The 20,825-nt window shown below is 40.5% G+C and overlaps 1 protein-coding gene across 4 annotated transcripts in view; it reads right to left on the reverse strand.

The window, feature by feature from the left end:
* PDLIM7 (PDZ and LIM domain 7) overlaps positions 1-20,825 on the reverse strand; it is a 62,960-nt gene that overhangs the window by 19,525 nt on the left and 22,610 nt on the right. The window contains exons 3-5 of one of the 4 annotated variants that reach the window (XM_058167619.1): positions 8,575-8,726; positions 4,339-4,369; positions 2,445-2,575 (exon numbers count right to left, since the gene is read on the reverse strand). In XM_058167619.1, coding sequence (XP_058023602.1) covers positions 2,445-2,575; positions 4,339-4,369; positions 8,575-8,726 — 314 coding nt within the window. Of the gene's footprint in view, positions 1-235; positions 253-2,402; positions 2,576-4,338; positions 4,370-8,574; positions 8,727-20,825 lie in introns of all 4 variants that reach the window. The other 3 variants (XM_058167616.1, XM_058167618.1, XM_058167617.1) reach the window with 3 other exon arrangements.

A 20,825-nucleotide genomic window follows, 5' to 3' on the forward strand; every position in this document is an offset into this window, starting at 1 on the left:
GTAAAAAAAGCTCTTCCCATCTAAGCCTGTTGTGGGCTTTGAAACTTTCTGTCATCGTCCCCCCACCAATCAAAACAAGATTTCTCTAGGAAAGCTAGAGAATTCCCACTCCTGTCATAACCATTCCCCCCCCTAAAGTGGGAAACCCGACATGGAAAACCCAACATAAAAAACATCATGCAAATTAGCAAAAAAAAAAAAAAAAGTCTACAGAGAAGACCAAAAGCTTACTGACTTGTCAGGATTCTGTGCCTGCAGGAGAGAAAAAGAGGGAAAGAGAAAAAAGACAGGAAAGGCAGACAGATTAGAATCAGAAGGCAGAGAAAACAATGCTCCCCCATTTCTCTTTTGGGTAAGAGACAGGTAGCCTTCAATCAGAGAGAATCCACAAGGGAGTCAAAGCAGCAGAATGGCAGGCACAGCAAGATGACTGGAGCCCACCCCTTTTTTAACATGCACTGTAGGCAGGTAAAAAGGAGCAAGGCTGTGATCACCCAGCCACGCCCACCATTTTGATGCCATTCACACCCCTTCCATCCCTGGATACTTTTCTTATCTCTAGCATGACACCCCACTTAATCAGGAATATCAGGAACTGAAACCTCAGCATAGTTGGAGGGCACCAATTTGAGAAAGAGTACATTAAATCATGACAGGTGTAATCACTGTTACAATAATGCTGGCTAAGGATGTGGTGTGGTGCGATCCCAAGCAAAATCTAGGACAAGAGCCTCCCATCCAAAGAAGAAAATGCTTACTACATAAAAACTCTCATCTCCAAACAAGTTAAGAACAGTCCTCCATAGTTATATTTACATGCAAGTGACAGAAAGTTTATAGAAGCCCTTTGTTGAAAACTACAAAGAAAGATCTGATCAGTTCACAGTGAGTCATCACAACTCCTTTTGTACTAACTGTTGCACAGAAAGCTTTTCCTTGCTAAAGAAAAGAAGTTATACTGAAACAACTAAGAATATACAGCACTGGCATATAAATATAAGTCTTAAGTTCTGTTTCTATTGCTATTCTCACTATTCCACCAGTACCACTTATTAGCTTAAATAAATAAAGTAAGAACCAGCTGAATGCACCAAGTTAGAGGAGCTCAACTAAAGCATCATTATTTTTAGCAATATCACAAATAACAAAGACTGCCAACAACTTGCATGCAGTAAGCACTTAGGGCTGTCTTCCACACATGAGCAGCTCATCCTGGCAGAAAAAGCAGGCCAATGTTGCTGATTCCAAACATATTCTTTTCCCCTCTCCTTTTCTGAAGCTTATTAATTTTACTGAATTAATCCCCATCCATCCAGCATCCTTTCCACTAGTTGTACCCTTCAGGCTTCATTTTTCTGCATTAACTGAACAGCTTGTTTCTTTAGTCTCTTGATCCTGCTCTGGTCAAAATTTGCAAAGCTAACGAGAAGAACCTAAAATTTCCACAGAAGGGAAAGTGAAAAATAAAAAAGGTAACAGCCCAAAAGACATTTGTTTTTTAAATCCCCACTTCTCCCACATGGGGTAAAGATAGAACTACCAGTTTAATGTTGGGACAACGAGATGCCACAGCATGTAAATCTTGTATTTTACGTGCATTTCCTTTGTAAGGTGCATTTTTTCATTTTAACATTTTTCTTCATAAATTAGAAATCTCAGTTTAAAAGAATGGTATTTTTTTTCTTCATTCATCGGAAAACATCTTGGCTTCTCAAGTCTGTTTCTTGGTGTCTTCTCTGAAATGTGCAGCTTTAGGCTGAATAGCACTGTACTTCAGATCTTTATTTCTCTAAGCCTGTCTTTCAGATCAAGAAATATTTATCCTGCAACCAGGGAGAATTTCAAAGACATCCAGAAAGTACATTTACTCTATTTTATAAAAATAGAATATATAACTCATAAGCAGAGAATAATGAATGTGTAGATGCAGCTGACTTGCTATGATATGCTATCACTGCAATCAAACTATCTGATGTAAAAATTATTTAGGATTGGTCGGTAAAAAGAATTATTGGTACAATAGAACATTTTCCCTGGGACATTGCATTATGTTTCCAACGTCATCTATTGGGTTTCCCAGAACATATAAGAAGACTCAAGTTTTAAAAAGTGAGATGTGATCATTAAAATCACAATTTACTGGGCTGCCAGTCTGGCATCCTGCATTCAGGAATTGCAATATCATTTCCAGCCACAAGAGGTCACCGCAACATCAGAGGTTCACATTTTTCAATGGGGAGGAGAGACAGTCTTACCCACCAGGCGCCCCTCAGTGGAAAGCCACACATGCACAAGTTTACATGCACAGGTGTATAGAGGAGGGCCAGTGTGCAGAGTTTCACAGTCGCATCGCTACCCCCGCCCACACCCCACCCCAGATGGCCAGAAGCACAGCAACATACCCATTGTGCTGTGTGGTGCAGTCGGATGCAGGGGGAACATACCGCACGGGTTTCATCACCCGCCCAGGCTCAGAATTTGGAACAGGGTTAACCCCAAAGGGCCGGGCTGTCTTGTTGAGGGCAGAACTGGGAGTGAAGTTGTATTTGGGGGGCTGAGAAGAAGGGAGTGCATCCTAGACAAAAGACAAAACAACAATGCCCAAGCTGGCATGGCAAGCAGCATGCAAGAGCACCCAATAATCAGGCAGAGCTAGAGGCCACAGTGTCCCAGATGGAAGCCAGGCCTTTCAGGACTCTTCTTTGAGCACCAAATACAAGCTGGCACAGAGCAGCTGTAACATAAGCCAGTGGTCCGTCTCTGTCTCTGTCTCTATCCGTCTACTCCTAAGCAGGCACTGCCTTGTTCAGAAAATCCCTTCAGGGGCAGAAAGGGCCCCTCTACGTAGGCTGCCCAGAGGGTGTGCAAGGTAATCAGCTGCCGTCCATCCAAACAGCGGAAAGAGGACACGGGCACATGCTGAAGTTTTAAGGAGCAAAAACAAACCATGCGTGTCTCTTTATCTACCCTCGTCTCATTTCCCTCTTCCACCCATGGACCTGAAAAAAATGAATGGGGATCCTTCCAGGGCAGCCCTTCCAAGACCTTGGAAAGGGCAGGATCTGACCGTTTGCCTCTCTACTGGGTGAAGCAAAGACCCAATTTAGGGATCAACGTGGCCCTACTTGTAGCTTCAAGTTTATATCCCCGTTTTGTCTTTGAGAATCGCACACAGCTGCACCAGGGTAATGCCCATGTCCAATTTCTGACTTCGGGAAGTTCTGAAGTACAATTTAAAAATAAGCTAACAATGAGCAGTAAGCCAGAAATTCAAGACGGGAAAAAAGGTACTGCATTCTACAATTCTTTAAATTGCCACCCTGTATCAGAACATCACATTTACATAAGATTAAAGCACCAGATTAATTCTTAAAAATGTATAAGGAGAGGAGAATTTTAATTAATTTATTTATATACTGGTAGCCCTCAACATACAACCATTCATTTAGTGGCCGTTCAAAGTTACAACGGCACTGAAAAAAGTGACTTATAACCAGTTTTTGCACAACTGTTGTAGCATCCCCATGGTCACGTGATCAGAATTTGGATGCTTGGCAACTGGCATGTATCTATGACAGTTGCACTGTCCTGAAGTCATGTGATCACCATTTCTAACCTCCTCAGTTGGCTTTTGACAGGCAAAATCAATGGGGAAAGCCAGATTTGCTTAATGACCAAATGATTTACTTAGCAACTACAGTGAGTCGCTTAACAACTGTGGCAAAAGAGATCATAAAATGGGGGAAAACTCACTTAACAACTGCCTCGCTTAGCGATGGAAATGTTGGCCTCAATTGTGTTCGTAAGTTGAGGGCTATCTGTATCATATTTAGTGATTGCTCATCTCCCTCATAGAAAAACTCCTGGTAGCTTATCAAAAATCAAATGCAAAAAAGAAAAAAAAGAAAGCATTTCTACTGATTGCCGAGAAGTTCCAATTGGAATTATTCAGAAACTCAGCATGGATGTCCATTTTAGGCTAAGAAGGCTCACTGCATACCTTCGAAGCTGAAGTCTCCTATATCTACTATTCTTTTGGGTATTAAAATAACTATCTGAACAAAGTCCGTCTGGCTTGGTTGCAAAATGTTTCATGGTCAGAGCTGTCAAAGTGTGGAATATTTTTCACACTTCTACCCAAGCTATATATGGACATTTATTATCCTGCTTTCAAAATATATTATGTATCTACGTATTGCAGTTTCCTTTGTAGCTTCTAGGAGAGGCTAGGAGATCACCTCCAACCTTATTTCACAGTTTCCCAAAGAGACAGAGAGAGAGAGAGAGAGAGAGAGAGACAGAGAGAGAGAGAGAAAAAAAAAACAGCTGCGCACGCACCTTCTGAGGTCTGCCTAGGAGATTCTGGACTCTGGAAGAGAAAAAAAATGTTGTTAACAGAGGCACTGGCCTAAGAAGTTGAATTCAGCTACACAATTTACAATCAAAGCTTTTTGCAAGTCAGCCCCTCTGCTGCAAGAGAGCTACGTAGCTGCAACCATCTGTAACCATGGAGAGCTAAAGCAAATTAGTATAGGCAATCCAGCTCCTCTCACACCGTAAGGCATCTGGAAGGAAGCTTTGGGAGAGAACAGTCATAAGAATTTAGACAGTTCAGTGAGTGCATCTGTTTTTGGGTTTTTTCCAGACTGTCTGGAAATTCTTTCAGTGAAGAAATAACATTTCTCCTTTGCATTCTAACCTACTTTCTTTTTAAAAAAATAATTTTATCAGTTCAGATCACTCTCTTGCAAATATCACTTTGGGTATTTGCATACTCTTATGTACTTCCATACTGCCAAAACAGTAGCAGAGACTCTATAGTCCTTGTTTAATGACTGCCTTGGATAGCGACCATTGTTACCTTTGTTACTTTGCAAGCAATCATCATTTATGACCTTCACAGGTCTATAAAGCAAAGAAAAACTGTAAGCACGTTAGTGGTTTCACTTAGCAACTGCTCTGCTTAACAACCAAGTGACTGGTCCCCCTTTGCTAAACAAGGATTGCCTCTACAGGTTAACCTGCTTTTGCAGACTGAAAATAACAGGGGACAAAAGATGAAAGTAAAATAAATCAGGTATATGTGCTTTCCCGTGCTTTTGCTTTCTGACAGAATCCTGACAAACTGGATTTTTTAAAAAAGACTACAATGGATAGTGACAATTGACTAACACACAAGAAACAATGATTTAACTTGAATAAAACATAAAAAACATTATGGGTAACTTTCTAATAACACGTTCTCCACTTCCCTTTCAGATATTTCCCCAACTACTAACCACAATGTAGATACAGTATACATGCTTTTACATTAAATGTGTAAGGCTATCTAGTTTCAATTCTTTCATCTATGTTTTTTCATTAATCTCATAACCTCCTTCCTTAAAACCATATTCCAAATGTCTACATTTGCCCGGCTGTACAGTCTATATGGAAATCATTACTGCACACATTTGGTCAGACTTCCATTATGAATATATATTGTCAATTTTGCCATTGCTGCACATTCTCCAATTATGGCCTCCCAATCTGATACCGTCAGCAAAGGCCCCCTTTTCTAACATTGTGCCAAATTTGTTCTTGCTGCTGTCAGCACATTTCTTACTAAATGGTAACATTTTTGTTTATTTTTTTTTCTGGGATTGTACCCAATAAAAATGTTTGTGGTTTCAGTTTAAATTTTATTTTTAGGATTTTTAGAATATTTTGATGTATTGCTTTCCAATACTTTTGAGTTTTTGGCATAACCACCACATGTGATAAAATGTTCCTTCTTTGTTGTGACATTTCCAGCACTGATTTATCCAACTTGAAAATTATTGATAGAGTCATAAACCATATTTAAAACATTTTATATCAATTGTTCCTTAAATTACAACATGAAGTAAATTTTATTGTTGTCATCCGTCCCCCCCCCCCCGCCCCCCCCCAGTTATTGCCATTTTTGTATTGCAATTAAGGATTGTTTGAGTTCATGTTATCTTTCTGGAAAAAAATCCTGTTAGATGACTCTTCCTTTTTCCAGATGACAAAAAACATGGTTCTTTTCAAGAACACATATTACACGTACAGTGCATATTTTATTAATTCTATATTATCTAGATTTTTATGCAGGAGGAAATCACAGCAACAAGCAGATATTGCACCAATTGGTAAGAGAATTAATAAAGCTGCTGCAGAATTAAGATAACAAAAAAAATAATTCCGAGGCCAGGTTTATGTTTTAATCCAGAAGATTCTTAAAAGAAATATATAAGTGAAAGCAGTTTGTCTTTTAGGATTATTGGATAAAGATCTTGTTTTTGTTATACATGTTGATTACAGCTAGAATTTTATATATGCAAAAAATAGAAACATATGTCAATTTCCACAATGAAAGAACGGATGGAAAAAGTGGTGGAACTGGCAGAGATGGCAAAATTAAATTAAATTTAAAAATGTATCCAATTTTTTTTTTTTTGTTTACATTTATACCCCGCCCTTCTCCGAAGACTCAGGGCGGCTTACAATGTATAGGGCAATAGTCTCATTCTATTTGTATATATTTACAAAGTCAACTTATTGCCCCCCCAACAATCTGGGTCCTCATTTTACCTACCTTATAAAGGATGGAAGGCTGAGTCAACCTTGGGCCGGGCTCGAACCTGCAGTAATTGCAGGCTTTGTGTTCTTAATAACAGGCCTTACCAGGCAGAGCAGTCTCTACCTGGAGACTGTTTCTGGATTTTGTGCTCGAAACGGGGGGGAAAGTTAACTGGGTTTTGATGCTTAGATTAGTTTGTTGTTATAGAATTGGTATTACTAATTACTAATTATAAAAAAGTAAAAAGCTGAGATTGTAACTTTACTTTATATCTTAACTGAACTGATAAAGTTGTTTCTCTTTCTTTCTCTCACATCTTTTCCCCTTTTCCTTTTCCCTCCCCCACTTTCCCAATTGTCTTAATTTTCACTTGTATTTTATATTAACATAAACTTCAATCAAATTTGTGTTATAAAACAGAAAGCAGAAAAATTAAAACCTAAAAGTCACTCTACTAAAGACAGCTAAACTGCTTTTCTGAGATCAGAAAGCCTTTTAGGATAGCATTTCATAATTTTTGCATCACGTTTAAGAAGTCCATCAGTGATAAGAACAGAGTTTCCAGCACCTATCATAAAGTTCATACAGATAACTAAATTATGAATGTTAGACTGTTAAGGATTTTAGAATTCATAGCAAATAACAGGGTAATCCCACTACATTCTGTACCAATTGCAGCTTCCAAGCTATCCTTATAAGGAAACCCAACAACAAACACTTGTGTTCATCCAAAAATAATTTTATTTAGCATGCTTTGGCCAACCCACATTAATTCTGGCTATAATGTTTTCATGCTATGTTTCACAGGTGTGGAACTGAAATAATAAACAATTAACAAGCAAGGCTGTTTTGGCAGGCATTTTCTCTGCCTCTTAACTTTCAGGAAATACCAACCAGCACCACCTCGCTTATTAATTGTTTATTATTTTAAACCCACACCTGTTTTCACCTAGGAATCCCTTTTGTGTAGCTTGAAATCAGCTTGGATACTTTGGCTGAAATCCACGTGAAGTCACGCTATTGCAAGACAGTCAGTCTAAGCCTTTTTCTGCAGGGGAAAATGCACATCTGGAATCAGAGGCACACTGGTTATTCAGGAAATGGTCTACAGGCTCTACAATATGCTTAACAATTCTGGACACTGAGCTGCCACTGTTTGGGCTATTATTGTTATTAATATTAAATTTGTACATTGCTTTATCATTCAGATTCTTGGGGGCTTAAAAGGTAAAATGCAATACATGGACTAATTCAAGCAGCCAGATCAGTAGTGGGTTTCAAATTTTTTTACTATCGGTTCTGTGGGTGTGGCTTGGTGGGCATAGCATGGCATGGCTTGGTAGGCGTGGCAGGGGAAGGATACTGTAAAATCTCCATTCCCATCCCACTCCAGGGGAAGGTTACTGCAAAATTCCCATTTCCTCCTGATTAGCTGAGACTCGAGAGGCAGAGAATAGATGGGGGGTGGGGCCAGTCAGAATTTTTACTACCGGTTCTCCGAACTATTCAAAATTTCCGCTACCAGTTCTCCAGAACTGGTCAGAATCTGCTGAAACCCACCTCTGAGCCAGATAGATAGATTTCTCTCCTGTTAATCTTAATGAACCTTTATTTCAGAAACAACTGGAGTCCTAGTTTAAAAATCCAGATGCTCTGATCTAAAACTTTCTACAGTGCTTATTACTTTAGTTTAAGTTTTTAAACAGGGAATATGATGGCTGGGAAGCCCTATGGGGAAAAAAATAGAACATGCAGCTTACATTTCCCTCAGTTTGGTGTGACTCAGGAGCCTTTACCTTCAGGATGTAAAATTCAGGCAGGTGGCTGTTTGTTTTATTAAATACCAACATTAAAATTGGCAAGCAGCTGCCATCCAAAAGGACTGAGTCTGAATGAAATAAACCTCTAGATGAAACCAAGTCATCATTATTCCAACATGTACATTATGTTCCTAAAAGAAAAATCCCAGCATCAGCGTAAGAGCTACTTACTTGCTTAAGCTGAGGGAGAGTTTGTCCCCACAGGCACGGATCTTGTTCTGGGCTTCAATGTGAGTCATGGTGCTGGTGCTCTCTCCATCAATGCTGAGCACCCAGTCCCCAACTCCAACCCCTGCCTGGGCTGCCTTGCCCCCGGGGGTGAGCTGCGAGGAAAGAAAGAGGTTATTCCCAACATGAAGACATCATTAATGGAACCTATCACAAAAACCCTTCCAATGCTAATAAACAAAGGAGAAATGGGAGTGGTCACAACTCTTGTTTTTCTCTATGCCCTTATACTTTTTTGCTAAATAACATATGTAGTAAACTTATTTATTCCCAAAGAAGTTTCTTAAAAGATAATAGTGCGTGGAAGCAATGATATAGCTAAGGGACACACCTGAATGGTGGCCACCCATACCTTTGCTAAGTCATATTTTTCAGTCTTCCCAATCTCAGAGTGGTCAAGCAAAATATGCACTTAAAAGGAGTTTGTGTTCACTACAGAACACCTATTTTTTTTATTAACAAAAGACTGGTTTCTATTTTCAGACAGACTATTTCAGACAGACAATAAAGTTGAATAAACTATTTCAAGTTTCAAATTATTTTAAGTTTCAATAAACAGGTGATTTTGTAATAAACTAAGCCAGAGATGCTTCTGCTATTGGCCCTGTCTTCCTGCTCATTAAACTTTAGTCTAGAGCTACTCCTTCAATGTTTACAAGTAAGCTAGATTGAAGCTATCGTTCAGCAAGAAGGCAAACCACTAACGCCAAAAAGCAAACATCTTTTACAACTCAAATAGTCCAAAGGTTTACTCATCATCAAGTTGTCTCTCCAAAACTTTCAAATGTGTTAGTATCATTTGATACTGCACTGGGAAGACCACACGTTGAATACTAAGTTCTGGTCAACAGGATACAAAAAAGATGTTGAGATTCTAGAAAGAGTACAGAGAAGAGCAGCAAAGATGGGGACTGGAAGCTAAACTACATGATGAACGGTTCTGGAAACTGGGAATGTCTAGTCAGAGATCTCCAAACTACGGGCCTGCAGTCTACATCTGGTCCTCCAGAAGGTTCCTTCCAGCCCACCCGTCTCCTCCCTTGCGCTCTGCTCTGATCTTTTCCAAACAACCCACCAGGGAGAGAAGGCAGGGCTGTATTCACCATTGTTTGGAAACAGAAGTAGGATTCCCTGTGTTTCTCTGAAAGAAGTGGGGGGGTATCACATTGAGCAAAATAAAACACATTTATTCAATTAAATTTTATTCACTCATTTGTAAAATTGATTCCCCCAACAATTGAAAGTTTGCAAAATGCCCAATGGGGCTCTTGGACTGAAAAATTTGGAGGCCCCTGGTCTAGTCTAGTGATGGGAAGGAGTAGGGATGTCATGACAGCAGTCTTCCTAGTATTTGAAGGTCTGTGACAGAGAAGACCTAGTCTTCAAAGGTATAAGTAGAGGTGCAGGTATAGGGTCACCTCCTCGAGCAGGGCTTTGGACTAGAACAGGGGTCTCCAACCTTGGCAACTTTAAGCCTGGAGGACTTCAACTCCCAGAATTACCCAGCCAGCTTTGCTGGCTGGGTAATTCTGGATGTTGAAGTCCGCCAGGCTTAAAGTTGCCAAGGTTGGAGACCCATGGACTAGAAAATCTCCAAAGTTCCTTCCAACTCTGTTATTCTGTAAACTTAAATATTATAGTACTGCCAGTGCCAGACTGAGCCATCTCTATGTATTATAGCAGATGCCAAGGAGATAGAAGTGTACGTGGACTGAAAGTATTCTCTGTCATGTTTCCTTTATTATGGAGGAATGGTCTTGCCTAGTATTTTTTCTTTCATTAAAAAAAAACAATAAAAACAAACACGCAAACAATACAATCCTCACAGCGAGTCTCATTCCGCTCAGGGCATTGAAATAAAAACAGTTTCAGACATGGAAACTGGTAAATCCTTTGATGTCTTTGAGGCTCTAGGCAGCTCAGAAAGCAATCTTTTTTCTTCTTCGTTAAAATCTTCCTACCACAATATCCTAAGCTGCAAAGGGTGCTAAGATTGCCTTCCTGCCTACAGCTTATCCAAGGGGGTGTTGGTCTATCCTGCCTAATCATAACAAATACAGAATAAGTTTCCTTTTCTTTCAGCACGCCATTCTTTGATATCCGAGTATGTTCCATGCTAAAAAAAAATTTGGCCAAATGTGCAAATATGCAGCTTCGTTTCCAAGAGACTTAGCAAAGGATAACAAACATCTTATTACCACTTTATTTTCCTCTATTCTTTCTTTTTCTCCCTTTGCCCCTTTCTTTGATTTTTAGGGAAGTATTTTTAACTGGATCTTAAGCTAAATTGTACAGTGGCGAGTCTGTGGCAAGCCTCTACTACCGGTATGTTACCCTGGCGTGCCTAATGGGGCAGTGAAAAGCAAGCTGGCTTTGTCCACAACGAAAGGAGATCTCTAACTATAGTACTTACTAGCCAATCCTAAGAAGAAAATTATTCTGGGCCTTATGCCAGGATTAAAAGAGAAAGGGGGGTTGCAGCATTACTTTAATATGTGTAACTGGCCTACCTTAAGAGGGAGTTGTAATCATGGTTTCATCACATTGGTTTTTGCAGAATTTTTCAGGGAAGCTTTACAAGATGGTTATCGAGCCGATTTTTATAAAAACTAAAAAATGCAAGTCAATATAAGCAACCAAAGCAGCACAGAGATGGATTAAAAATGAATCTGTACAAGATGAGAGTTAAAAGAGGTAAACTATGTGAGCCAGGCTGCCACCACTGTAACTTCTGTACAGATGTAGAGATTTGGGTAGGTGCTAAATTTTTAATTCCTGCATCATAAACTGAAATCTGCCGAAATGTCTTCAATGATTGCTGGCAATCCCAGCAGGTTCTCCATCACCCTTTGCAGCAGTCATGTTATCTAGTAGAGCCATTGCAAAAAATAAAAAATAAAAAATTGAGCAACCAATGCATAGTGCTTGAGCAATAAAGCACATTCTTTGGAAGACCTCAAGGCCTATGGGAGAGTTTAGACTTGCTGATGAATGCAGTAGATCAGACAGAACAACCTCAGCAGAGCTGAGCAGGTGCCAGCTGCTGATCCAAAGTGCTCTCCTTAAGGCCTTTAAATTGGAGCACGTCAATTGTCAGCCAAGTGGCAGAGTTGGTGCACCTGCTGTTATTTGTGACATTCAGCTATTAAAGCCAGGTAAGTCAGAAAGCCTTTGCCATCTAGCAACACGCCTCCCTGTAAAATATTTGGCTTCATATTCCCTTTGCTTCTATTTGCATCATTCCCAAATTTAGCAGCTGTGTGCTCACATTCATAAACGGTCCTTTGAGGACAGCCCAATTAAGACTACCTGAACAAGCTGACAAAACACCTCACCTTCTGAACATTGGAATACGGGAACCACAAAGGATACTGATTTTTTTTTTAAAAAAAAGCCATAGGTGCATCAAATATTAATTGAAAACAGGAGGAGGAAGAAATAAAAATATTTCTTCCATTTTCAGACTGGGCTTGACTCCCTCCTCTTTGCTCTCTTTCTGCCTTAATTAGATGTATTTACACATTACCTTTTTAGAAATGCAAACAACGATCATATTCAAAAAACAACTATCTGTACACCTAAGCCACACTATTGTAAACAATTTGAAATGTGGCCTTCACACGGTACTCTGAAAAGCAATTTTGCTTGCAGGATCGGCAGTCTAAACCTCTAACAGAAGAATGAAGTCTCTTTCCACTTTCCCTGCAAGATTGGAATCCTCTGGGGAAATCGGGAAGCCCAAATGAAAGACATTCAAAATTAGAGCTGGGTTGCTTGCTGGCCTGTTTGCTTGGTTATTTTTCCTTCCCTGTCTTAAACTAAAAGAGTAGAAATAAAGTACGTGCACCTGCCTATTGTAATAAGTAAACATTCCTGTGATTACAGAATGTTCGTTTACAAAAGTTGTTTTAAAATTTGAAAATTTGCAGGAGAAACCCGAAAACCCTGTACCAACAACTGCAGTTTTCTAAAACCATCATCATGGTTATGATCATGTTGAGAGCACCTAAAGTATGCTACATCCATCCTAAATGATCACACAAGGAGCTGGAATACCTTTCCCTCTGCTTTCTGAGTACTGCCACAGCCTCCTGAATTAGGCAAAAGGCACACTTCTGACCACAGCAAATGTGGCACTTCCTGAAAGCACAATAACATTCTTCTACTCTTATTGCCTTCCAACTGATTTTGACGGGTCCCTCCTCTGATATTGTGCATAACAACTGATAGACCATGTTCATCTGATAATGGCATCTGGCACGATTTCATCTAAATATCACATCTTGTGGGAATGAATCCCACCATTCAGTGTTGTATCCATAGAAGGTCTGCACAGAGTTGTGTGTTCCAAGAAGGCAAAATCACAGGCACTGGATCTTCAGCACAGTTTTCGTGCACTGCAGGATGGGATGTGTGAGTTTGCTTTGGCAGTGGAGATGGTTCATGTTCATAGGAGTTTAAAAGGCAGAATAATGAATTAATTTGAGGGGACTGGGAGAAATGAAATATTGTTGATGGAATGGTAGGCCTGCTGAAGCAAAAACTGGAGATACAAGAGGAATGGGGAGGGTGTATGCTGTTCTACTTACACCTTTCACCCAGGTGTTTGGAGAAATCACTTGCCTTTATTTTATCCATCCTTTCTTCTGTCTAATAGGATATTTGTGACTGGCCACACGCTCCCATCACTGTTGTTTTATGGCTTTCTTAAAATTCATAGTCTTAAAATTTGAGATAAGCCACACGCCTTCAGGATGACCCTTTTTCATGACAAATTTGGATTTTATTTTTATTTTTTGGCAAAAGGAATTGCGCAAAGTTGTATCCCCAAGATAGTTTTAAAGTAGAGCTATTGGTAGTCTACAGAGAAGGACTAAAGATGATTCCAGCTGTGCAAGTGATATAATTCTACAGTTTGACCATCATTTAAATCCAGATTGCAAGTCTGTACTGGATTGTGGTATCTGTAAATCTAGGGAAGCAAGCTCTAATTTACCAAAGTTCTTGCTGCACTAAGTATTTCAAATATCATGACGCAATAGGTTTCTAAATAGGCTAACCTACACAGTTTAAGCAGAAAAAAATGTAGTGCCTTATTGAGAAAGAAAAGGGGGTGAAGAATGGAGAAGATAAGCAGCATTTAATGACTAATGATGAAGACTGTTGGTACGAATGAGAACTAACCTGAGAACTAACCTTTGAGTAACCTCCATTCTTCCTCACAATAGGGCAACTGTGGATTAGCTTCTAAACAGGAACTTTCAGAAAAGTATCAACCAAAGTTCAAATATTTACAGCCTTAAAACATAAAAGACTGCAGATCAGGTAAATATTTTAATTTGTTCACAGAGCAGAGAGACTGGTAGGGAAATGATTTTTTCTCACTTTCAAAACAGTCATAACCCGGTATTTCTAACATTTCAAGCCAAGAACGTAAAAGACTATCATTTATATAACTGGAAATCATCTGAGGAGAATCAGATGCATCTATTGGTAACATATTCAGAAAACTCAGGAAGACACTATAATTTCTAGTTTTCTTTTTATAGTTTAGTTTGGATGACATTTCTCTGTATGCTCAAAAGCATTCTATTTTTCAGACAACACCAAAGAGGCTGGGAATATATTTTAATTTTCTGACATGTAACTAAACTTGCATTTGTTTGATTTATAAGATCTTTTAAGGGTGATTCTAGCCTAAAGGGCTAATAATAGGTCTTTCTAGGAGTTTTGTTTTCTATTGTTTTAAAACAAACATCTTCATTCAAAGTTCAAAGATACCTAACAGATACCTTTGAAGGGGAAATTCACACTTGGGTTAATCTGGATAACTTGGTTGGTATGCAGATCTAGCTGCCTCCTTCTTTATGTTGGCTGACATTCTTTTTTTAAAATCTCTAAAATAGCTTCATGTCTCTCTAGTTAGGTAACAGCCATCTCCTCAGAGAAGGTGATTTACAATTGCATTTTTTTCAAGCTTCTATTTTCTACAGAATTTGAGGGACATCAGATTGTCTTCAACATTTAATTACCGTATGTTTAGTAACCCCATCTTTATTATTTTAAAAGTAACTCAAGGAGGAAAACACTTTTTCCCCGGATGCCATCACTCTGCTAAACAAATAATTCCCTCAACACTGTCAAACTATTTACTAAATCTGCACTACTATTAATCTTCTCATCGTTCCCATCACCCATCTCCTTCCACTTATGACTGTAACTTTGTTGCTTGTATCCTTACGATTTATACTGATATTGTTTCCTGATTGATTATTTGTAGCCTATGACTATCACTAAGTGTTGTATCATTAAGTGTTAAATTTTGTATCCTATGACTATCATTAAGTATTGTAAGTGTTGTACCTTGATGAAGGTATCCTTTCTTTTATGTACACTGACAGCATATGCACCAAGACAAATTCCTGTGTGTCCAATCACACTTGGCCAATAAAAATTCTATTCTATTCTATTCTATTCTATTCTATTCTATTCTATTCTATTCTATTCTATTCTATTCTATTCTATTCTATTCTATTCTAAAACATCTGAAGAAATGGGAAAGCCTGGGAAAAAATGGGGAAATGGTGGGGGAGGTTTTTTATTGGGTCCCACCCCCCCATTTTTCCATTTTTTTTCTAGATCTTCCCATCTCTAGACATATGTAATGTTTCTTCCTCTTCCTATTATCCCCACAACAAACACCCTGTGAAGTGACCCTGGTCCAAAGTCACCCAGCCAGCTTTCATGCCTAAGGCTGGACTAGAATTCACAATCTCCTGGTTCCTTGTCAGCACCTTCACTACTACACCAAACAGGCTCTGTGATGTCAAAGAAGCTCACCCAAATTACTATGGTAGTGCATGGAATATATATTGCAGGAACTCCCGAGTATTGCTACTTGTGAGCAACTCTCGGTCACGTAAACTGACTTTTTATCTTTTATGACACCAGCTTTCCTTCCAAATGGTTTCCAGATTGTCAGATATCAATAATTCCCAGGCAACATGGCCAATAACCATACCGGCTAGGAATTACGGAAATAAAGTTTAACATACTGTATATGGAGGGAACAAGGTTATTCAAATGTGGTGCATACTAACTTTTTCCAGTGCTGGAACTCATAGTTTCCTGCCAACACCTCACACAAATATACACACAGCTTTAAAAATATAAAAGGCATGTTTTCTGTTAATGGGACTGAAATGGAGGAAAACTGTATAGTTTTGAAGGTTATTTTTGGATTGGTACACATGATCATTGATCATCTGGACATATACTGGAGAATGAAATCACCATGTGGTTTGCCTATCTTCTTCAAACTGGGAAATCATGACCTCAGTAAAACTTTAGATTTATAAAGGCCACTTGTCTATTGCTTAACCCTTGCACAGCCTAAAGGAGAAATTTCAGATAGCTTAACTGGAGAATGACCAGCATTCTTCATTCCTCTTTCCTATCTCTAGAACTGAGTATTAAAATGATGTCATAACATTAATCCTAATTTACTAATGGTGGATAATCTAACCACCATTTTAATCAATTCATCCAGAGTTGCGGAAGAGAAATTGCCCATATGCACTCCAATATATGCTTTCTCACATAAACCATATTGAATAAAATTAACATGGGGACAGTATCAGACTTCCAGTTAGAAACAACTCTTTTGTATTCACTCATAGCGTTTTCTTCCTCATGAGCCAATTCAGACATACAGTGAGTTGATTAACTCATAAGCAGGGTGGGATCAATTTGACAACCGGTTCGGTGATTGCGCATGGTTTGAAGAAATCTTCACTTCCACGTTTCTTCAGAGGAGAAACACAGCCGAGGCGTGGCAATCTGCTCTGCCACATGAATCAGCTGAGAAGATAAAGGTAAGAAAATAGAGCAGGCGGGCGAGTGGGCCCATCTGATCGTCAGGGTGAACTGGTTGGCTCCCAGCTGATCGTTGAAGCTACTGGTTCAGCCGAACCAGTCGAAACCGGTAGAATCCCATCCCTGCTCATAAGTACTTCTTTGTGTCCTCCTCTCTTACCCCCATCCCATTCTATACCCTACAAAGAAAGTTCTCACACATACACAACCAGTGTGCGTATCCATCTTTGTAAAAGTACAGAAGACCATTTGGAGGAACCCACTGAACTGTTCTTCCAGGCTGATTCATTCAGAAAAGGAGGGGTTGATGGACTCCAGCACCTTCAGACCATTACCAGATTTGTAGAGAGAACAGGGCTCTGGAGTGAATCAACACCTTTCTAGTAACACAATCCATGTGGTCACACTCATGCTTCTCAGAGCTACCAAGCCACAAGAATCCCTAAAGCTTTTACATCTGCTCTGTGAAATGGAGGGGGCTGCAATCAACCCACCTCTCCACAGGGCTCACCTCTCCCGGCAACTAATTTATCTCCCTCTGTCAGCAAACAGAGACATTAGCTCATCAGCAGCAATGCAATACCTACCCTGGGGGCAGGGAACCATTAACTCAAAGCCTTCTTGCTACAGGGGCCCCAAGCAGCAGCCAAAGCAGAGGAAAGGAGGATTGCTCTTGTACCATTTTGCTAGGGCTGAGATGTGACAGTCGCCAATGCAATATACAACAGTGATAATCAGGAAGCCTAGCTGGAGAACATAGATACAGTCATCTGCAGAGGCTGTAGGAAAACAGTTTCATATGGAAACTCCTTGTTTCCAATGTCTATACGTCTATAGCAAAGGTGGGGGTATGACTCATGGACTTCAATTCCCAGAATTCCTGAGCCAGCTGGCTCAGGAATTCTGGGATTTGAAGTCCACAAGTCATAAAAGGGTTGCCATTCCCTACCCCTGGTCTATAGGAAGGCGGCTTTGTCTGGAAATCATTTAGTTTCCCAAGACGGCCCTGTAATCAGTATGACCCTGAGGCTCCCTGACCCCAATAAAAATGGAAAGGAGTACATCAATTGGCACACAAGTTACTCATACTCTTCCTTCTTCCACAGCCTTCCACAGGGAAGAAGAAGAGTCCCGCAAAATCTTGAAAGCAGGACTACGAGGAACATCTAGAAGCAGAATATATGATGTACATTTGGGGAGGAGGGGGGCTTTATTCATATTAGTACTAAGAGTGTCCACTGCTGGATGGATTGAAAAGAATGCAAAGGTCCACTTTCCTGGAGTTCAAAGGTACAATTACTTGCTTATCCACAAGCCAGTAACAGTTCCTGCATTCAGCTCAGGCTACAGCAATAGAGATTATGGGAAAAGATGGATTGTGATAATATGCATAGAAATTTGAGTCCATCATGAGTTTCCTCTAAGGCTATTCCCCAATCTCTTCCACAGAAATGCTGGTACAGCTTTTTCTGGAAGAAGCTTGGTTTGCCTCAAGTTTTAAATGCCATTAGCAATATTTCTATGGATAATTACTCTAAAGAGTCAAGCAACCATGTTCCTCAGCAACTGTCTTAGATAGGGCTCATTAACTACTATAGCCACCTGGTATAAACACACAAATAAGGAGTCATACATTTAGGAAATGTCACTATATCATATTAAACAAGCACACCAAGCATTGGGCTTCCCATCTCCCGCACAGATTTTTTTTTTTTTTACTTACACAAAAAATTTTTGTGTAAGTCCAGTTCGACATGAACATAAAAGGACTGAGCGCTTGCTGACAAATCTCCGTGGAAGCCCAGCAGTAAAGCCCTGCTTTCTTGACGCAGATTCAAACTGTCCTTGGGCTTGTAAATATCACACTAAACACTGTGACAACAGATCCCAAGAGACATGCAAGCAATACCAAGGATAGAATGCTCTAGTAGGGTTGGAAAAGTGAGACTGGATAATGAGGTAGAGAGCTACAAAGGAATTAGGCCCTGATATTTGCCAGTGCAGTTTTCTTTCAAAGCTATTTTTTTTCTCCAGATAAACAGGTGCTTCATCCGTTCATATTTTCAAAAAAGGAAAACTACTGCAAGAAATACACACTGCTATAAGTTCCTATAATATAAGAGGCAAGACCAGAAGAGGAAGAGCCGAACTTTTATGTTCCAAGGGTTACTCCACACCAGCCTTTTCCAAAATAGCACTCTCCAGTTATGTTTGAACAACAACTCCAGGAGTTTTGAGACAAATTCTAGAAACGTTGGAAAACCAACACAATCTACAGAATGCCATACCAGAAAAGAATGCTCTATAAAGCCATATATCGGCAAAGTTAGAAGAAATAATGTCAGGAGTATTAATATTCAGAAAGCATGGAGATGCAAAGAGTAAGGAAGGTGACCTTGATGGAGGCATGTAAGATCTATTGGTAGGGTGTTGTGGGGAGACCTCTTTGTCTGGTTTACCTAGTGGGACAGATTCGGAGATGAGAAGAATAGGAGAAAAGCGAAACTTACGGGTTTTTGAGGAATGGAGTAATCAAATCAGATCAACTTAACCCTTTTAGATGTGAGCAATAGTGGATGAGAACTGTGGTGGTGTAGTGGTTAGAATGCAGTACTGCAGGCTACTTCACTGACTGCCGGCTGCCACACTTTGGGAATTCGAGTCTCACCGGCTCAAGGTTGACTCAGCCTTCCATCCTTCCGAGGTTGGTAAAATGAGGAGCCAGATTGTTGGGGGCAATATGCTGATTCTGTAAACTGCTTAGAAATGGCTGTAAAGCACTGTGAAGAGGTATATAAGTCTAAGTCAGGGGTGTGGCCGTGGGGTGCTTAGATCTGGCCCGTGGAAACAACGGATTGGCCCATAGTGCCTCTGCCAGTGAAAACAGAGCTCCACTGCCAGTGGCAGTTGGTTTCAGGAGGCCGTCGCAGCCAGAAACGGAGCTCCATTTTCGCTGGCAGAGGGTTGCAGGAGGCCGTCGTAGGTGGAAACAGAGCTCAGAACCCTGTTTTCACTGGCAGAGCGCTCAGGCTACCACAGGCGTCCCTGACATGAGTGACATTGAGCTGGCCACCCCCACCCTGGCCACGTCCCCCCACAGCCACCCCGAGGTCACACGCAACCCTGATGCGGCCCTCAATGAAATCAAGTTTGGCACCCCTGGTCTAAGTGCTATTACTATGAGACCCATAACAGTTTCTGCAATACTGAGGAGCTCAAGCCACAACATGGGCCACCATTTTGGAACATAATACAGCCTTTTTCTAGGCCTTCTGAGGGAAGACTTCAGTCATAAGATAGTTTAGACATTAAAACAACCAATTCATTCTTCAGGATAAAGAATGCAAATGGCTTCCTAGAAAGTAATAGAAAACTAGCCTTGAAAAACAATAATACATCCCCACCCTCAGTACTCTACAACATAATACACACAGAAAGAACCTTTAAAGGAGAAGCAGTACATACAGGCCTACCACCTCAAGTATTTATTTATTTATTTATTTATTTATTTTATTTGATTTTTATACCGCCCTTCTCCCGAAGGACTCAGGGCGGTGTACAGGCATAATAAAAAACCGGCAATACAATATACAAATTTAAAATACGATTTAAAAAACTTATTTAAATTAGCCCAATGATTAAAATTTACCCTACTAAAACCCCGTTTAAAATTAATAAATTTAAAATTAAAATCCCAATTTAAGCCAGCCCCGCGCGGATAAAAAGGTGAGTCTTGAGTTCGCGACGAAATGTCCGAAGGTCAGGTATTTGGCGTAAACCCGGGGGAAGCTCGTTCCAGAGTGTGGGAGCCCCCACAGAGAAGGCCCTTCCCCTGGGGGCCGCCAGCCGACATTGTTTGGCGGACGGCACCCTGAGAAGTCCCTCTCTGTGGGAGCGTACGGGTCGGTGGGAGGCGTATGGTAACAGCAGGCGGTCCCGTAAGTACCCAGGTCCTAAGCCATGGAGCGCTTTAAAGGTCATAACCAACACCTTAAAGTGCACCCGGAAGGCCACAGGCAGCCAGTGCAGTCTGCGCAGGAGCGGTGTTACATGGGAGCTACGTGTAGCACCCTCTATCACCAGCAGCTGCATTCTGGACTAACTGAAGCCTCGGCGCACTTCAGGGGAGCCCCATGTGAGAGCATTACAGTAATCCAGCGAGAGGTAGCGCGCATGAGTGACTGTGCATAAGGCATCCCGATCAAGGAAGGCGCAACTGCGAACCAGGCGAACCTGGTGGAAGGCCCTCCTGGAGCGGCCGTCAAATGGTCTTCAAGCGACAGCCGATCATCCAGAAGGACACCCAAGTTGCGCACCCT

Source organism: Ahaetulla prasina, chromosome 2, assembly GCF_028640845.1.
Source record: "Ahaetulla prasina isolate Xishuangbanna chromosome 2, ASM2864084v1, whole genome shotgun sequence".
Taxonomy (NCBI): Eukaryota; Metazoa; Chordata; class Lepidosauria; order Squamata; family Colubridae; genus Ahaetulla; species Ahaetulla prasina.